The sequence below is a fragment of the Thunnus maccoyii genome, chromosome 4 (genome assembly GCF_910596095.1).
Source record: "Thunnus maccoyii chromosome 4, fThuMac1.1, whole genome shotgun sequence".
In the NCBI taxonomy this organism is placed as follows: Eukaryota; Metazoa; Chordata; class Actinopteri; order Scombriformes; family Scombridae; genus Thunnus; species Thunnus maccoyii.
This window is the reverse complement of record NC_056536.1, coordinates 30,630,129-30,648,602: the sequence shown is the minus strand read 5'-3', so window position 1 is coordinate 30,648,602 and position 18,474 is coordinate 30,630,129. Positions and strand designations below refer to the sequence as shown.

Genomic DNA, 18,474 nt, shown 5'->3' with positions numbered 1-18,474 from the left:
TGGAGCGCTTATAACAGGGTTTTATACACCTTAACTGGGCGTTACAGTTCTTTTCTTAATCTAGCAAATACAGCCTTATAGATAATGTCATGTCTGTTTTCACTTCTCCTGTCCAAGCGCCATCTTGCCCAACTGACTCCCAGATGACATGTCTCACCCTGTCTTCCACGAATTTTTATTTCTACATCTTCCTCTTTACAAATATAATGCTGAACTTCCTTTATCCTTAGCTGATAAGTCTGCTGATGTTGCAGAGTTGCAGTACAAGATAGGAACAATTCACCATGATCTAGATAAAATAGTAACACTCATACGCAGTGTAATCATAATTTTTATGATGATATGGATGGAAAATTATGTGTTTTTATAAAAAAGAAGAAGGAAGAAATAGGATACTTTTGCTTAGAGTGCCTAAATACATTTTGCTGATAATACTACTGTAGTATAGTATAGTATAGCATAGTATAATACAGTATAATATAGCATAGCATAGTATAATATAGTATAGTATAGTATAATATAGTATAGTATAGCATAGTATAATATAGTATAATATAGTATAGTATAATATAGTATAGTATAGCATAGTATAATATAGTATAGCATAGTATAATATAGTATAGCATAGTATAATGTAGTATAATATAGTATAGCATAGTATAGTATAGCATAGCACAGTATAGCATAGTATAGCATAGTATAATATAGTATAGTATAGTATAGTATAGTATAATATAGTATAGTATAGTATAGCATAGTATAATATAGTATAGTATAATATAGTATAGTATAGTATAGCATAGTATAATATAGCATAGTATAATATAGCATAGTATAGTATAGCATAGTATAATATAGTATAGTATGTTTTGACTAATTTTACATTGTGGTAAAAAGATCTAATTTTTTTTTTTACTGAAAAAACTGACATAAGAACTTATAGCAAGCTAATAATCATGTTTGGTTTCTCTCAGTTCATTTTTCATGTTCGGCCAACAAACATGGCCGCATCACTTCATTACCAGAGGTCAAACTGTTGAGCACTGGCAGTCTAGACTGTGTTTCAGTCTGTTGTGTCTGACCTACAGTACTGATCATTAGCAGAATCAGGTGGCCTCGCAGACATCCAGGCAGCCAGACGATGTTCTGCTCAGTTCTGTTCCCTCCTGTCTGACCTCGTTGGCCTGATCATTAAACCAGAAGAGGACTCACTGGCAGGCAAAGCTCCATTTGCTCCCAATCCGCACGCAGAAGGGCAGAGCTGGGCAGCAAGGTTGCACACAGTTAAGGCATGTGACCACTTATGTATGAGCCAGACAGAGTTATGAAACTTGTGTGGCAGCTTCTACGACTGACCATCTGTGTTGGTCTTTCACCTGAATTTCAACACAAATTTCAAATTAGGCTTTTGATTTGAAGAAAATAAAGTCTGCAGCATGCACGACGTAAAATATGTGCACATTTATAAGATTTAACAGCTTGAGAACTCAAAACTGACATATTTAAAGGGATTCTTTCCTGCCAAAAAACCAAGTATGAAATGTCTTTTAGCTTATGTGAACCACTGACCTTTATTTCTGCAAAAATTTTGAAACCTGTGGGGAAAAAACCACTGGAAATCTGGCTCTATTGCTCAAATACCTTTGCTTTTTAGGACAGGTTGCAACACTATCACAGACTGTTGATTCATTTCATGCTGAGGCAGACTTCTGTTACATTGTGATCTCACAAAAAATGGTTTTGTGGTTACACCGCTGCATGTTTACATAGAAACACAGTCAACACCTAAAGCAACACAGGACGCACAGACATGACTCATAAAACCATCCTTAAAAACGCCATTTGTCACAAAAATGATAACATTAAGTCTTCATAAGTGAAGCTAAGCAACTACGCAAACCATAATCTAATCATCGTGATATGTATCTTATTTCTCTCTCTCACATTTTTTTTTTATCTGCCCTCCTTTTACCTCAGTGGACAAAATTTGCTTTAGAAACAATAACACTGAAGTTCAGCAAATCATTTTCAGTAAAATGCTATTAGCTGTTATGTTTGTGTGTGTGTGTGTGTGTGTGTGTGTGTGTGTGTGTGCATGTGAGCATGCACATGAGCTCACACGTGTAGTGGATAAGCATGTATGCCCACGTGCACTCATGCAAGCCTTTTTTTTGTGTGTGCGCACGCATAGAAGCATTAGCTCATGTGTGTGGTACATGCACACAAATTAGGAGTATCTGTGTGTGTGTGTGTGTGCTAATGTGCACACGCGTGAGCATTAGTGCGTGCTTCCACATTTGTGTGTCTGTGATTGTTCTTCTGGGTTTGTGTTTGTGTGTTGCTAGGTTAGCCACTTCCTATTGATGTTCCTGGCTGCCGTTTTGTGTGTATTTGTGTGTGTGAGTGTGCGTTTGTGCTGGCTGCTGCGTCATACATCAGTCTTTATATAACTGTTCTGGCCTACATCTGTCATAACAGACACACACTGCTTCGACCACACCACAACACAATCCCTTAGCCTAGTAACCTCATTCCTGGCTGTGCACGCACGCACACACACACACACACACACACACTCTCTCTCTCTTTTTCTCAGTGGGAGAAGTGAGAGAATAACTGGGCAGTTAGAGTGTGAATATGAACCAATAAACCTTTCAGAAAATATGTTTTAAAGATTTTCTGCGGTGAAAACGTTTCCAAAGTCAGCTAATGTCTTATTTTGCTTTTTAACAGGAACATTTTTGCAAATAAACTCCAATGACCTACTGAGCCTTTTATAACAAGCAAAGGAATAACACACTGACAACAGTGAACAAGTATGTAGAAGAAAGTGTCTTCCTGAGAAAAACGACCAAAAACGACATATAGTTAAGTTTGAGTGACATATGCCATCTAGCAGCTGTGGTAATTATGACCCAGAGCAGTGGTGAAAATACAAAATCATTTTAAGAATGTGCTGAGTGTTGATATCTATCTAAAAAAGGAGCATCTGAGGGCACATTTATTTTCCTTTTAAACTGAAAGAAGTGTGCCAGTCTGAAATCTAGGTCTAGTCTAGGCCAGCTGGAAAATGTGGGTAAAGAAAATGAATGAATAGAGGATATTTTTCTTTCATTCGGTTACTCGGTGGCCAATTTAAGAGACTTGTGTGAACTATGAAACTGTCTGGAGAAATAAAACAGAATGAGTAATCTTCACAGCAAGAAGCAGGAATAAACTCAGAACCAATTTCCTTAAATGTCCATGTTTGGTTCCATGGTTTTTTTTATGTGGCTGCAGCTACTTTTGAATTCAACTCCCCTTTAATATATTGAAAGTGGTTCCTGTTAATTATCATATTAAGTTTTGCCTCTTGTACTTCTATAATAAGTGTATTATCAATCACATGTGTAGGAGCCTTTTGAATTTCAATGTTTAAGTGTGTTTTAAACGAACATGAACTCATTATGAGCTGTAGGTGGCAGGGAGCACGTGGTTCTTATCTTAATTCAGTTTTATCTCAAACAAGATTTCATAAGTACTGTTTTTGTAAATATTCAACTTGTTGCAATAAATGGGAACATCACCCAAAGAAAAACAATTTTTGACATTCTTTACTTTAAGTGGATTTGCGTGAAGAACATTCTTCAATCCACCTACGTTAAGTGAGTAATTAAGTTTGTTGTCGTCACTACAACATGTACCGAGTTACTAAAATCATCCGCTAAATAGATCGGTCAGAAATAAATGCAGTTGAAACAATCAGTCAATTTATTGATTAGTTGCATAACTGCATCTTTGTAAACATCATCCGATCGTTACATTTAGAGCTGCAACGATCAGTCTATTAATCGATTAGCCAATTAGTCTTTTTTTTTGGTTGCAGCTTCTCAAATGTGATTGTTTTGAAGATTTTCTGTCATAAATGATGGTGAATTGAATATCTTGATCAGACATCATGAGCTCTAAGAAACATTAATGGTCATTTTTCACAATTTTCTGACATTTTATAGACAAAATGATTCAGATAGAGATTTTACTGGCAGTCGTTTTGATGATTGATGTCTTTGTCTCTATTGTGACACTTAACAGATCAAACAGTTTCTTATTATTAATTGCAGTCCTAGAAATAAATATTCTTGTATATATTTGGCTGATGAGAGCAGTCTTTTGTTAATGTTACAGTCAGAAACAATAACACCCCTTTCATAACCAAACATCCTGTACTTTGGCCTCTGAAGTGGAAACCGTGTCAGTGCTATTCTACATCAAACAGAAGAGGCTGCGTATTATTCACATATATTATATGCTTCCCTTGATGTGTTTGTCACTGCTCCATAATTTAATCAAACCACTACAGACCACTAAAATCTTGCACTTCAGTCTATCCACAACTTGTTGAGTTCTAGCACATCAAGCTAAATAATATTTAGGAAACTAATGTTAGGCCTAATTAAGTTGTGGAATGGAGATGAAATCTGGCTTTCATTTTTAAATAAATTAAACTAAAACCTTATAAAATTTAACTAATTAAACCATTTTTCTGCAGTTCAGTAGAGTTAAAACTATTTATATACAAAGCAAATGGAAAAAAAACCTATTCCTTTACAATTCATAGTGTCAGAAAACATTTATTGCACAAAATTTAGGGTAAAGTAGTTTTAGAACTCGATGTTTTTTAGCACTGTGCAGAAATAAGAAGTAACATCAGTTTTCTGCATTCTTTTGCAGTTATTTCACCGACAGTGCGGTGTAATAAATACAGTTTACAAGAGCAAAAGCTCAACATTTACACACATTCAACAAAAAAAAAAAAGAACAGAGTGTACAGATCAAGAGTCTGAGATCAGTCTGAGGACTAACTAAAACTCTTGGCCTTGATCTTCTCTTGCTGACTGCAGAAAGCATGTTGTGGTACGTTTCAAGCTCAGGACAGAAAGTAACCTTCATCACTGGTGGAGAAAAAAATCTTATGACGTGTTAACTCAGATCTTGCGTATTTTAGCAGATACTGATTTTATTTTCAGATGGACGTACTGTACCATGTTCCCTCATTCATCTTTGCCTGGACCTCCAGTGTTTTGCAGCTTGTATCCGCTGGCTAACAGGCCACGCAGGAAAGCCTCACCACAAGTAGGTCACGATCACATAACCGCTCAAGTTTCATGCACTGGCACACTAACCTACATCTCTTTCTCACATTTCCCCATAGACAGAAAAACAATTGATTATCCTTACTTTCATTGGTTTTTGCACCGACGTTCAATCCCTTTATCTTGTACTCTAAAGGTTTTACATGACCATGGTGGAAATACTTCTTCCATCTGTTGTCTGCTCATTGTGGCTCTGGCTCTCCATCATTAAAACTATCCTGATATTCAAGGAAAATAATGTGACTGTGACAAAAATCCCTTGTTGTCAAAATCTTGTCACTGTCCTGTCTAGCTGTGTTTCCCCCAGCCAATCAGCTCCTTGCCTGTGTTCCCATCTAGTCACCTGTTCCCTATTCCCTTGTTAGTTCAGTTTGTATTTAAGTTCTGTTATTCAGTTCAGTCTATGTTGGATCATCTGTTCCGTTTCGCATCGCCTGCACTCCTGAATCCTTCAGTTCTTGATGTGTACGGTCCACCTGCTCCGTTTCCATTTAACATGTTGACATCTTATCTTTTGATTTGTTAAAATCTTAGGTGAATTTTGGTCAGAAAAGAGCTGACTACATGGCCTGAAAATGAAGAAATTTTTGGTTACACACTGCCACCAGTAAAAGAAAATCAAGGGAAAATAGACAGTTCAAGCACAGAGCAGGTAATGAGCTACAGTAATATTATCTTCTATATGGGCTGATAAGTTTTCAGAAGTGGAAAATAGGTTGAAACAAACTGAGGATACGTCCTAAATTAAATCAAGGTTCCTACTTCCTTTAAACAGGAAGTTTAATTGTGACAGTGGGATGAAGAAACATCACTATAGCAAGTTCAGGTATTTTTGTCTTACTTCAGTATCAATAAAGATGATCAATAATAATAGACTTTGTTTTACAGTCTTGTGAGTAGACTGCAATTTGGGAGAGCTCGCTCCCATTTCAGCACACTTTTATCCAACATGACCCCTGACATTTTAAATCATGTCTGACCTTTACATGAGATGCTTCAAAAACACTGAGGAAATGGGTCAAGAAAAGCATAAAAAGACAATAAATAAGAAGACAAATTCTTGGAACATAACTCATTAAATCTGTATTATTAACCTACATATAAAATATGCCTGTAAAAATAATGTCGTTCATGATAAACCTGCAACATCTCGCTGTTTAATTCAGTGAGGATTTAATTTCTGGCATGAAAAACATCTAGTCCACCACCTGAATTTAACTCAAATGATGCAGTGGTCAGGCTCTTAGAGTCATTATAATTATTATAATGCTTTAAGTCGTTACATTTACTGGAGACATTGACCTACACTCTAAACTAGCTGTCGGTTGCAGCCGAAAATGGGGAAAATACGGCAATGTATGCAAAGATTACATCTTAGAAGAGGTAATTGCTTTCTAATCCTCTATTGGTCTAATTTACCTAATTCTTACAGTCTGTCAGGTGGAAAACATAAATATAGTCATTCATTCATCAGTTTGTTTCCTGAGTTTCCCCATTCATAACATGGGATGATCATTTTAATCACAGTACAACAGACCTACGAGGGCATTTTAAATCCCAGTTTAAAAAAAAGGTAAAAATAACTGTGCTAATTGGCTGATAGTCTGCCATTCACAGACCTGCAGGCATCAAGGCAGCTGGACAGGTTTTAGTGCCGCTGTCTGAGCGTATGCTGGCTATTTAGTGCTGTAGGCATCGGTTTGATCTACCTCAATTTGCTCTGTGTGTCTCTATATATGGGACAGTGAGAGGTAACACAAAATAAAACACGTCTGTGTGCAGAGATCAGTGACCTCAATTCTGTTTGATTTGTATAATTTAACCACATTGGTTCGTCTTGTGACCCATGACGCCGCTTTTTAGCTTCTGCAGATGAAAAAAAAAAGCCTTGAGTCTGATAGCAGTGCGTTTGTTGTACGTCACCGTCTTAGCCCAGATAAATGGACCACATTCTGTTATTTCCTGCCTACTTCAATCAAAAATGTGAAATGGGATGAATACTTTTCTTCTCAGCTGAGAAAGTTATCAGACCCACAGCTTTACCAACATAAATGTCTCAAATTCCCAAAACTAAATGCCATCTTTCACAGCCCGAGACTCATGATTAACGGGAGCAGTAGTAGCTACCGAAGCACTTGAAATTGCCTTGAGAGACACTTGTATCCACATGTGATGCCATTAAAAACTCAGGCAGGCATTGTTCAAACACAAAGAGCTGCATTTTAAACTCTTCTGAAGATCCAAAAGGTTTAGAAAGTCACAAAATAGTCATGTGCAAGTGCGGAGTAATGTGTTAAACGTGATGGTACAGGTATTAAAACTTATCAGGCTTTATTTCACTCAGTAAGTCTTTCATGAAGCATCGGAACAAGCAGGTACAGACTAGATATGTGATATCATGCAGTGAGGAAAACCTCTTTTTCTTTTTTTAACTACTTTAAGGGAAAATTTAAGGGAAAAAAGGAAGTGGAAAACACATTAAACATGTTATTCCCCATTATGTTGGCAAAAAATGATAGGACACTTGTACAGAATAACTGATAAATCACTAACTCACCATTAAGCCAGATTGACAAAAATACAGTATTTGCTTCATCAGTGACCTACAAATTATGTTTTGGAATTTGTGGGTGTCAAATGGGCATGTGCGTCAGTAATGTGCACTTCCTGCCTGGACGCCACCGCCACTGCTGCCACCGCCACTGATCTGTTTACATTTTTAGTATCCTAATCAGCTGGATATCACTGGGTCACTGACTTCAATATTGACTATTATTGTGCAGGGACTACAAATAGCACACTTCAGAGCAAAAAAAGGACCAGTGAGCAATGAACACTAGAGTGATATATCGATTCTCCTCCCTGCAGAGTAGATATGACGATTTACAAACAGACTCACGTGAAGTCACACACACACACACACACACACACACATTTCCTCAACAAGGGGTCAAGCTTTGGAAGCTTCGTTTAGAGAAGGCAGCCTCCCTGTCCAGCGAAGTGCCGGCTGACCTCTTTAATGGGGATTATGTGAGCAGAGACTAAAACAAAAGGGCACCCTGTGGTTGTGAAACCAGCTGAGTGAGTCAATCCAGGTCAACGCTGTACAGACTTATTTATTTTGTCTTTTTAAATCCACTCAAATTAAGAAAGGGATCTTTTTTTGGACAAATCTTTTGAAAAAAAAAAAAAAATTACACCTAATCGCCAAACAGAAGTCTTAAAGATGGTTTTCCATTCTCAAAATTGTGACTTCTCATGTAGATACACAAGACAAAAGTAAAAAACCTCCAAATGTTTACCAGACAATGAGAAAAGATATCCTTCCACCATAAACTAACCTAGCTTTTTAAAAATCTAAAAGCCTAACAGACAACAAATAAAGCTTCAAAAGCAGAGAAATGCTGACATCATGTTGTGTGTTGAAGCACTGCAGCTCTGTGATTCCCTTTTTTTTTTTAAACCTTTATTTATTCAGGGAAGTTTCACTAAGAGGAAGCCTCTTATATTGCAGGAATGCCCTGATCACACAGATTATACACCTGGAAGCTGCCCAGTACAACCACAGTCTCATCTACTGGCCACTGTGCAGGCCACCACTGCCCCCACTGTCAAAGCTTCCAGCAGTTCTACTGTGACTGACTATCATCCTTTTTGTACAAAAGGAGTAAAAAATATGTGTAATTCAAAGCTTATAATTTGACTTTACTCCCATAAATGTAAAAGGGTTTTAAAAAAGACTAAAAGAGCCTGGGAGATATTGTGAAGCAACATCTGTTGACAGTTTTTGTTTGTTTCCAATGAATCAGACACATTAAGTATAACGCAAATGAACTTTTCTTATGATGAAGGTGTTCAGTACAGACGGTGTTTACAATGCTTATTCTTTTTTCTGCAGGAAATTAACTCTTTAAAAAAAACAGCCAAGATGATTTTGACTTGTTGCTACTTTTTTGTATATAAAACATCCATATTAGTATATAAGCCTATAAATATAAGTATGAATATATGTGTTATGTCAGTATCAATAGCTCTCAATTATAAAGTTGAGTCATATGACTTCAATCAATACCAAAATATAAGTACAACCCATTTTTGTCATGATATGATAAATGCAGACTTCAGCGACCTGGTTACAAATCACTGCTGTTCCCATAATTAATTATTGTACGTAATTTGCAAACATATGCATAACAGTACATCATTTGCATACATGCAGCAGTCAAATAGACTAAAATGTGAGAGATGCACTGATATGAAAATTCTTGATTGTTTAAAAAAAAACATATGTAGATGCCAACACTGTAAGTTATTTATGCCTGTTTGTCCATTTGTGTCCATTTGTCTTAATGATGACCTAGTACGACCTTTCTAGGTGACGTTATTCTGCGGCACGTGAACTCAATGTTTTCTCCATCGTGCCATGATCTGCTCCTCTCATTACAGTTACATGTTTGGCTGCAATAATAATAATTATGAATACATTGCTATGAAAAGTCACGTTTAACAATCTGCGACACACAGACGATATAATTTAACATCACTTTGCCAACTTAAATGCCTGGTGAACAAGCAAGCTAGCTTGCATATTACGTAACGCTAAGCTAATGTTGTTAATGTTAAATATTTTCCCAGAGTTGGCAGGTCTGTGTTAACTTAATCCAATTCACAATTTCAACTTTCCACATCCAACCCAGTCCAATCAGATTAGTTTTGTATTATGATTTGCTTGAAATCATTTATTTAGGTCAGTAGTTTCCAATTTTTTTGGCTGGTGATCCTTTAAAATGAGGTAATGTTTCATCACTGTTTGCATATCTCTGATGACTAATCAGTGGGGTTTTTCTTTTTTTTGTTTTTATGTCTTTTCCTTATTTGAAGGAATTCTAGGGAATTTCGGTTAATTCATAAAAATTAAAAAAAAAATAAGAGGAAAGTCTCAAAAAATGAACCTAATTTTGTATAGCAGAAGAGTTTTTCCTGCTTTTCTATCCTCTTAATCATCTTGCAAACCCTCAAGTTCATCCTGTGGGGGTCCTGACCCACAGGTTGGAAACCACAAATTCAGACGACAGAATTTTGTAAGATCATAACATGATATGATCATATATGACATCGCAACACAAGCAAAGTTTCCCCAGAGAAAACCTTCTAATGAACAGATACGACATAAAAAACAAAACAAAACGCATCTTACCTCCACCTGTTGACACCGACGTTGGAGGAGCCCGCGAACCACGGGTCCAGGAAGTAAACACAACGCACCGTGCCCGCCCCCCGGACCGCCTCCCGTAGTGCTGGGTTGTCATGGAGACGGAGACCCTTCCGGAACCAGTGGATGGAATTTGGGGCCATCTTATTCTGACAGAGGAAAGTGCAGAAGAAGAATCACTGGATTGGACTAAACAAACAGTGAAGGGCTGGGAAATGACTGAATGGAAAAAAGACAGTTCTGTATGTACGGAACAGAACATGAAGCTGTCAGCAACTTGTTTTATTTTTTTATAAACACTTCACTCAGTACGAAACTGAATGTCCCCGTATGGGAGATAACGGAAACATCGGAGTGGTAACAGTTGCCAACAGTGTGGGACGAGCCAAGAATAGAACAAGAACACCATCACTCCACTGCGGGCAAAGAGTTTTCTGCTTTCTATTGGCAGCAGAGACATTTCTATGCATATAAGGCTATTGAATCACACCAAAAGCAGCTAAAATGACACTCAACTTCCAAACTAGAGCAGCCAAATCATCACAAAGAGACATTATTTAGAGCTGCAACCATTAGTCGATCGACATAACATTTATCATCAACTATTTTGACAACTAAATCATCATTTTTTAAGCAAAATTGCTTCACATTAGCTTGTTTTAGACATTTGTTTGGACAAATCAAGACATATGAGGGTGTCAACTTTGACTCTGAGAAACTATAATGGACATTTTCCCACTATTTTCCATCCATTTCATATACAAAACAATTAGTCAAGACAATAGTTTAACCATATCACTCCACTCCTAATTAATCAATTATCAAAACTGTTGTTGATCATTTTCTGTTTCTTAGCTAATCAATGAATCGATGAATCATTCCAGAACTTAATATTGGTCATGAATATCATCAAGTTGGGGTTGCAACTAACTATTATTTTCATTACCGATTACACAGTATATTTGATTTTATATCATAATATCTATTTATTTCGTGATGTACAAAATTTTCCAGGAAATCAAACGAGAAATTGTTTATCAAGATGCCAAAATGCCTAAATATCAAGATGTCAAAACACATTAAATAAACAAACAAACATCTAAATAAAATCTAATATTGCCATAAAACAGTGCTGTTCATTGATTTGCAGAGATATGAGTATTTTTTTGCTTGTCTCTCTTTTATAAATCATTGTAATTTGAATATTTTTTGGTTTCAGATTGATGAACGTGTTGATCTCTGTGAACTCATAACTACTTTGTACTTAGCAGACTAAATGATTAATAGATAAACTAAAGGAGAGATCAATAGAAAGTAGAAAACAATCCATATTTGCAGCCCTGTGTCAAATCAAAGAGACGAATACTCCCAGTACTCTGGTGTCTCAGTGTTTAAGGAACATAATGATCCTGGTTCACCAGCTTGGGACCTTTTTGTTGCAAATCACCAGCCTCCTATTTATCTGTGCCAACTCCTTCCTGTCTTCCTACTGTGTGTTATATCCCGTAAAGATGAAAAAAACCCATAAAAATGATCTGACAAGGCTTTAAACACAGACACGTTCTGCCTGCTGTATGCTGTCAGGATTCTCAATGGTTGTTCATACATCTTACTAACTTGGCTTCTTCCCAGCAGTTATGCGCTTTCTCATCTCACAGGTGGTCCGCTGCCTGTAGCTGCTGACCGCCTGCTGTCCCCTTCGGTCCAGCGTGACGCCCACTGCTACTACTATTATTATTATTAGTCATATTTGCCCACTTCTACCAGTATTACTATTAGTCATATTTCTATTATTGTTGTTGCTGTGCTTCTCTTGAGTCTTAACCCAGCAGCTGAAGACAGATGGCCGCCCACCTGTGAGCCCGGTTTTGCTCAAGGTTTCTTAACGTTAGAGGGGAGTTTTTTTTTCTTGCTAAGTGCTGCTCATGAGGGGGGATGTTGAGTCAGTCTAGATGTGAAAAGTGCCCCGAGATAACTTCTCTTGTGATTTAGCCGTGTATAAATTAAAAAAAAAAATGGACTTGACTTGACTTGTTTCTTGGTTCAGTGTTGCATAATTGCAACATACTTTAATTTCAAGTGGAGCAGAAGCATGATGAGACACAACTAGAGCAGAAAGATGATGTTATGTGATCTCATGAGGGTGACTACAGGGTGCACTCAAACAACTGCTGTGGAACTGCAACAATTAGTCGACAGGAAATTTTAATAATCAAATAATCGTTTCAGTCATTTTTTTAAAAGTACAAATGCCAAACATTTGCTGGTTCCTGCTGCTCAAATGTGAGGATTTGATGCTTTTCTTTGTTACACATGACAGGAAACTGAATATCTTTTGACTGCTGGTTGGACAAAACTAGAAATTTGCCAGAAATTCACTATTTTCTGACTTTTTATAGTAAAACAAACATTCAAAAATATGTCAGATTAATCGATATTGAAGATAATCGTTAGTTGCAGCCCAAGAAAAGTATTTTTCATGAGCTAAAATCATGAAAGATGACCATTTTCTTGGGAATATGTCGCTACACAACTGCTAAATTTTCAATTTACTGCACTTTTGTGTATCTAGGAACACCATTAGTGTGACTCCCATAACCTTTGTGGATCTCAGTATACCTGGCAGGTAAACTGAACAGCTGATGGCAGTGGAAAGAAAAACAGAATGTTCCTCACAGATGGGCGGGTGATGAGGAATTTAACTGGATAATTAGCTAGGCGGCTAGCTGACTTACGGCTCACCTGCAGGTTAATTCTCTTGATCTATTATATGTCTTCGCTGACTCACTGGCTGAGTAAGAAGTTAACTTAGATCCTGTTAACCAGCTAATTCAATACAAATTGAGATTCAACAGATTATAATGTTCAAAAAGCATTTAAAGAAGCAAATTCAGACATTCTCCTTCCTCTTTCTCTCATTTGTCTTCAAGTCTGATAAGACTGCATCAAAGCAGAGAGAGACAACTTCTGCATCTCCATGACAACTGAGCAAACTCCATCAGCTGATGAAGACCATAAGATGCAGTTGAAAGCTCTAGTAAAAGCTAGTAAATAGATCTTAAATTAAGATCATTTGGTCAAATTGCTGTTCCCAAGCTCAAGAACGAACTATCATGCTAAAACAACACAAGACAAGTAAAATTTGCATCCGCTCAGATATCAGAGTAATCATTTAATTCACACTTCTTTTAAAACTGGGTCACTGATGGAATCTTTCTGTAACTGGATCCAATCCAAGCATGAGGACGTTTTATGCAGCTTGTAAATTTAATATTTTAACAAATTTAGAACCCACTGAGAACACCCAGAGGGATGAGCAATGTGTCACGAGGACACATTCAGTTTTCTGCCAATATATTCTTGATCACACAGACTCTAAGCAGTAAATGAATACCATCTATTTAATTATTCACTGCTTACTGTAAGGCTTCCATGTGCTACTAGACCTTTAAAAAGGTTCCTGGTTGGATCCAACCACCAGCTACAACAATCCATCAAGAGTGATGACAGGTAGAGTTTTCCCTGGGAACATTGAGGCCATACTGGGCGCCGTGAAGCGAGTCTGACATATAGTGACATTTGTAGGAGTTTCATCATCGGTTTAAAAGAAAGATGCATCGTCAGCATGAGGAAATTATGCAAAGAAACACATGTAAGATTGCTTTTCCTTCACAGAGCTCTTCTCTGTGTTGATATGGTTCCAGGGCATTACTACATGTGATGAGCCTGGCTTACTACTGCAGGACATAATCACTCGTCACAAACAGAAACATAACTCATCACATTCTCTGCTACATGTGCTGATTTTTACGGCGTGACATTTTATAATTTGTCAAGTCTCAGTATGACACAGTAACATACAACCGACAGCTGGTGACCAGATATTCCGGGGATCCTCTGTGACGTGTAAAAAACGATTTGTCATCAGTGTTGACAATACTCATTGTGTCTTATCTGCAATTCATAAAGAAACGACTCCGACTACAGTAACAGCACATAAACTGAACATTTTTTAGAGTGGGATGGAGAAGGCGGCAGATGGGACTCCAGCTGAGTGTGAGATTGGGAGGAGATGGAGGGTTTTGATAAAATGTAGAGCTGCGACGATTAGTCAATTAATCGCCCACAACTATTTTAATAATTAATTAATGGCTTTGATTCATTGTTTAAGAAAAAAAAAAGCTAAAATTCTCTGGTTCCAGCTTCTTAAATGTGAATATTTTCTGTTTTTTTCCATCTTCTATCATAATAAACTGAATATCTTCAGGTTGTGGACTATTGATCAGGTCAAAACATTTTCGGTTGCATCATGGACACAGTTATCAACATTTTTCACCATTTTCTAACATTTTATAGACTGAAAACTAATCAATAATGAACATATTGATAAATAATGAAAATAATTGTTTCCAATAAAATGAATTGAGGCTTATACTGTAATTAGGGCAATGGAAGGTCATTTCAAATCCATTCTTAATCATTTACAAATATCATCTTAATTAAAGATTCAAATTCAAATTACAGATTATTTTGAAAGATCATGTAATGTGACCTTCACGGAACACTGTATTAAATGAAAAATGACATAGCTCCACCCCACTGTAAACATAAGCATCCTCTGATTTAAATATAGCTTATTCAGCTGTACACTTGACATTAAAACTATAATCATTTCTTTAAAAGCCATGTGATGGGGTTTGTTGCCAAATCTTAAGTGTCAAGTCACAGTGATGGCTCCTATGACTTCTTCAAATGGAAATTAGGTCACACTGTCTATCCTTTGAATGGAGGGGTTGATATTATATCCAACTCATATGAACTTCACCCATAATTAATACCGAATAACGTCACGTATAAACAGCTGTTGAACATGTCAGGGTTGGTTTTAATGAGTCTAAACGAGAACAATAATAACGGACTCAAGGTTCAAATCTCTGGCAAGGAAACAACATCTCCATATAGATCAAAACGGGGTCACCAGAGCGATGCTTATGTAACTGGTGGCGCTGTTTATAAAAGTATACCCGCTTTCCCCCTTAAAACAAAACCTTTAGAGGCGCCAAAAAGACTCGCCTTACCTTGAACTGGCTCCCCGGAGGTGATATTTATGTCAAGCCCAAAGATAGTAGCATTTCTTCTCTTGGTTTTGATGTGCGGGGAAGTCTTGTGTGCCGTTTAAGTTGCCTCTTGCTTCCCTGCAGGATACCTGCGTACTGCTGCTGTACTACTTTGTTTCATAAGAGATTGACTCATTGCGCATGCCTCACCCAATTTATCCCACTCTCATGCTGCGTTCACGACGCAAAGGGTGAAATAAATAATCCCTGTCAACAGTTTGAAAGTGTCCACATGTCAGTTATTGACGTTATCAGAGAGGAAAATAACCGCAAATATATCGCATAGATACGCGTAATATTAGTTTAAGAATGGTGAACACGAAATGTGATGGAAACCGCTCTTTTTGTTTTAACCGTTTCGTGTTATTCAAATAAATACCGTATTTCAAGTGGTTTAGTGCAGATGTTTTTACGGTAACTGTGATATCAGAATGAGAAGACTTGTAAAAGATCAACAAAAGTGCAGTAGGTTATATATTTTTTTTATCTGACAGCCAAGATGAACCGTAATACAACGTGGGAAAATTCATAAAGTCCTCCTTTCCCATAATTTTGAACGCAGCACCGGTGCTGTTGAACGTGAACGGCGACGTGCTTCCAGTCCGGCCTTCCTATTGGTCGGTTTGGCGTCATGAGTAAGATGCCGGGTCACGTTTAAGAAGCATGGAAATGCGGAAGTCCATTCATACGGCAGTAACCGGCAACATTCATTTAAACATATCTGGAATAAAAAGCCCTGAATAAAGGCGCCGACCCAGTTTGGTATTTATTTTAAGGAGGAACCTGGTCTGTTAAAACGCCAGTTTATTTATGTTTTGACATTTTACAGAGAGTATTAGAATCTAGGCTGGACTTTTAACCTCCAAAGTGAGAAAGATCACTCAGTGATTAGGTTGCTCACCCAAGTGTTTAATTCTAAGTGTGTTTAGTGACACTTGACCCTTACATACTGTCTTCAGGGTCAGATTTGACCCATTTTTACATTTGAGAGAAGTAAAAACATCCAACACTTTTAGCCTGAAATTTGATGACTTCTCCTAATGTGACCCAGAATATACAAAAATGGAAATCATTAAATTCTCCTGTTTTATGTAATATAGTGATTGTAAATGTTTTTTCTCCATAAACAGAGAGTGTAAAACTAAAGAATTCATTCTCTCTGCTCTTTGAAAGCTTCATTAAGGATTATTTATTATTATTATTATTATTTATCTGTGACTGATGAGGTATTCACAAATGATTTGTTGTTCAGAAATGTAGTATAATTATGAGTGGATAACATGAATGGTCATAATATGAACATTATGTAAGGGTTAAAGACACAGAAACAGTAGTTTGTAGTTCTATTTTATCTTAAATCTTTCAAAATAAAAGGCAGCTCCCTTCGTTTACGCTGAGTATAAATAGAAACCACAACATTCAAATTATTTTAATGAGTAAGTCAATAATTGAAACTGCAAAAGATCACCACAGTTGTGACTATAGCACCCTAAACATGTCTTTTGTTTTCTTTTTGCAAATATGCTTTTAACTAAAATTGAAATTAGCACAGAGATCTGCTTACATAGATATATAGCCTTTTATTTTTAATATTTCCTTTTTTCTTGTATGGTTCTCATTATTACAGTTATATTTCATTGTTAAACTTAACTTTTTGCACATTTTATTATGTTACAGATGTGATTTAAAAGGAATTAATTGACTTTTTCAGCAATCTATGCACAATAACACATAATGGCAAAGCAAAAAACAAAATTTTCCAAATGTATTACCCATAGCCTAGTACAAGTATTCACAGAGTTTATTTAGTACACTACTGAAACACCTTTGGCAGCAATTACAGCTTCAAGTCTTTTTTCATGATTTCTCATGATTTGGTTGCAATAAGTTGTATGTAGTATAGTGTAGTTGTATAGTGTGGTATTATTTTAGTAATATGCAAACCATTTGTTGTAGATTGTAAAACTTGAACAACTGCTTTGGCAATACTGTACTTAATAAAGCTTATTCTAATCAAGCAAATTTCAGTTGGAATTTAGATAGATTGATGTTATTGCATCTGCATCTTGTCATAATAAAACCTATTTGAATGACAAACATATGAATTACATTATAGTGGCATATGTGTGGCAGACTGATGCCACATGTTGCACTTTGGTGTATGAACAACAATCATATACAGTACATTAGTAAATTGCATTTTTTTTTAAAAGAATCAGACAACACATCACTATACAGGTGAAGCACTGAACACAGAATAGATTTGCACCCAACTAAACCATCCAATTATCCTAAAATAATAATAACACTCATAACAATGGCTGTACACTTACAGAACGGAAATATAATAATGTTGGATTCGCAGCACATTCATGGCACATCTATGGTGAGATAGGTGTAATTTCCATAAACCCAAGTAACAGGGGATGATAACACCACCATCATTTATTCTTGGCATGTTTATAGGTGTGCAAAGACCTGAATCACTATCAGAATCAACTCTACTGGGCAATATGTTGACACATACAAAGAATGTGACTCCAGCTTTCAGTAACTCTCAATATACTTACACAGTGCAGGAACAAATCTACAAGATACACATAACATATACAGTGAAACAAAGAGGTCAAACAAAGGTAAGCAAACATACACATGCAGCTGCTATGTGCAGACAAAAGCTGGATAACAAACAGGACAGACTGTATATTGTAAATACAGGATTATAATAAAAGTGACAGTTCAAAGAATACTGGAATAAGTATTGTATGCATTATAAGTTACTCTATTTATAGATGTGGTTTGATTTGCATGTACTGATGGCTGTAAGATAATATAACATTGCAGGGTTATTGCACAGGAATTGTTTTTAGACCTCACAAGGCTGTTGTATGAGTGTTATGGGGAGGTTTCATGGTTTTTTAGAGAGTTCTGGCAGATTTAAACTGGTCGTAGCAATCAAAGGACTTTAGATCTGTCACTTTCTGGCCAGGTCTCTGTTAATTGCAGTAGAGCA

General features: G+C 36.6%; 1 protein-coding gene across 2 annotated transcripts in view; it reads right to left on the bottom strand.

The window, feature by feature from the left end:
• LOC121895579 (cryptochrome-1) overlaps positions 1–15,571 on the bottom strand; it is a 35,560-nt gene extending 19,989 nt beyond the window's left edge. For both annotated transcript variants that reach the window (XM_042408881.1, XM_042408882.1), the window contains exons 1-2: positions 15,423–15,571; positions 10,330–10,493 (exon numbers count right to left, since the gene is read on the bottom strand). In XM_042408881.1, the coding sequence (XP_042264815.1) occupies positions 10,330–10,487 (158 nt within the window). In that variant the 5' untranslated portion in view covers positions 10,488–10,493; positions 15,423–15,571. The remainder of the gene's footprint in view (positions 1–10,329; positions 10,494–15,422) is intronic.
• Between the last annotated feature and the right edge of the window lie 2,903 nt (positions 15,572–18,474).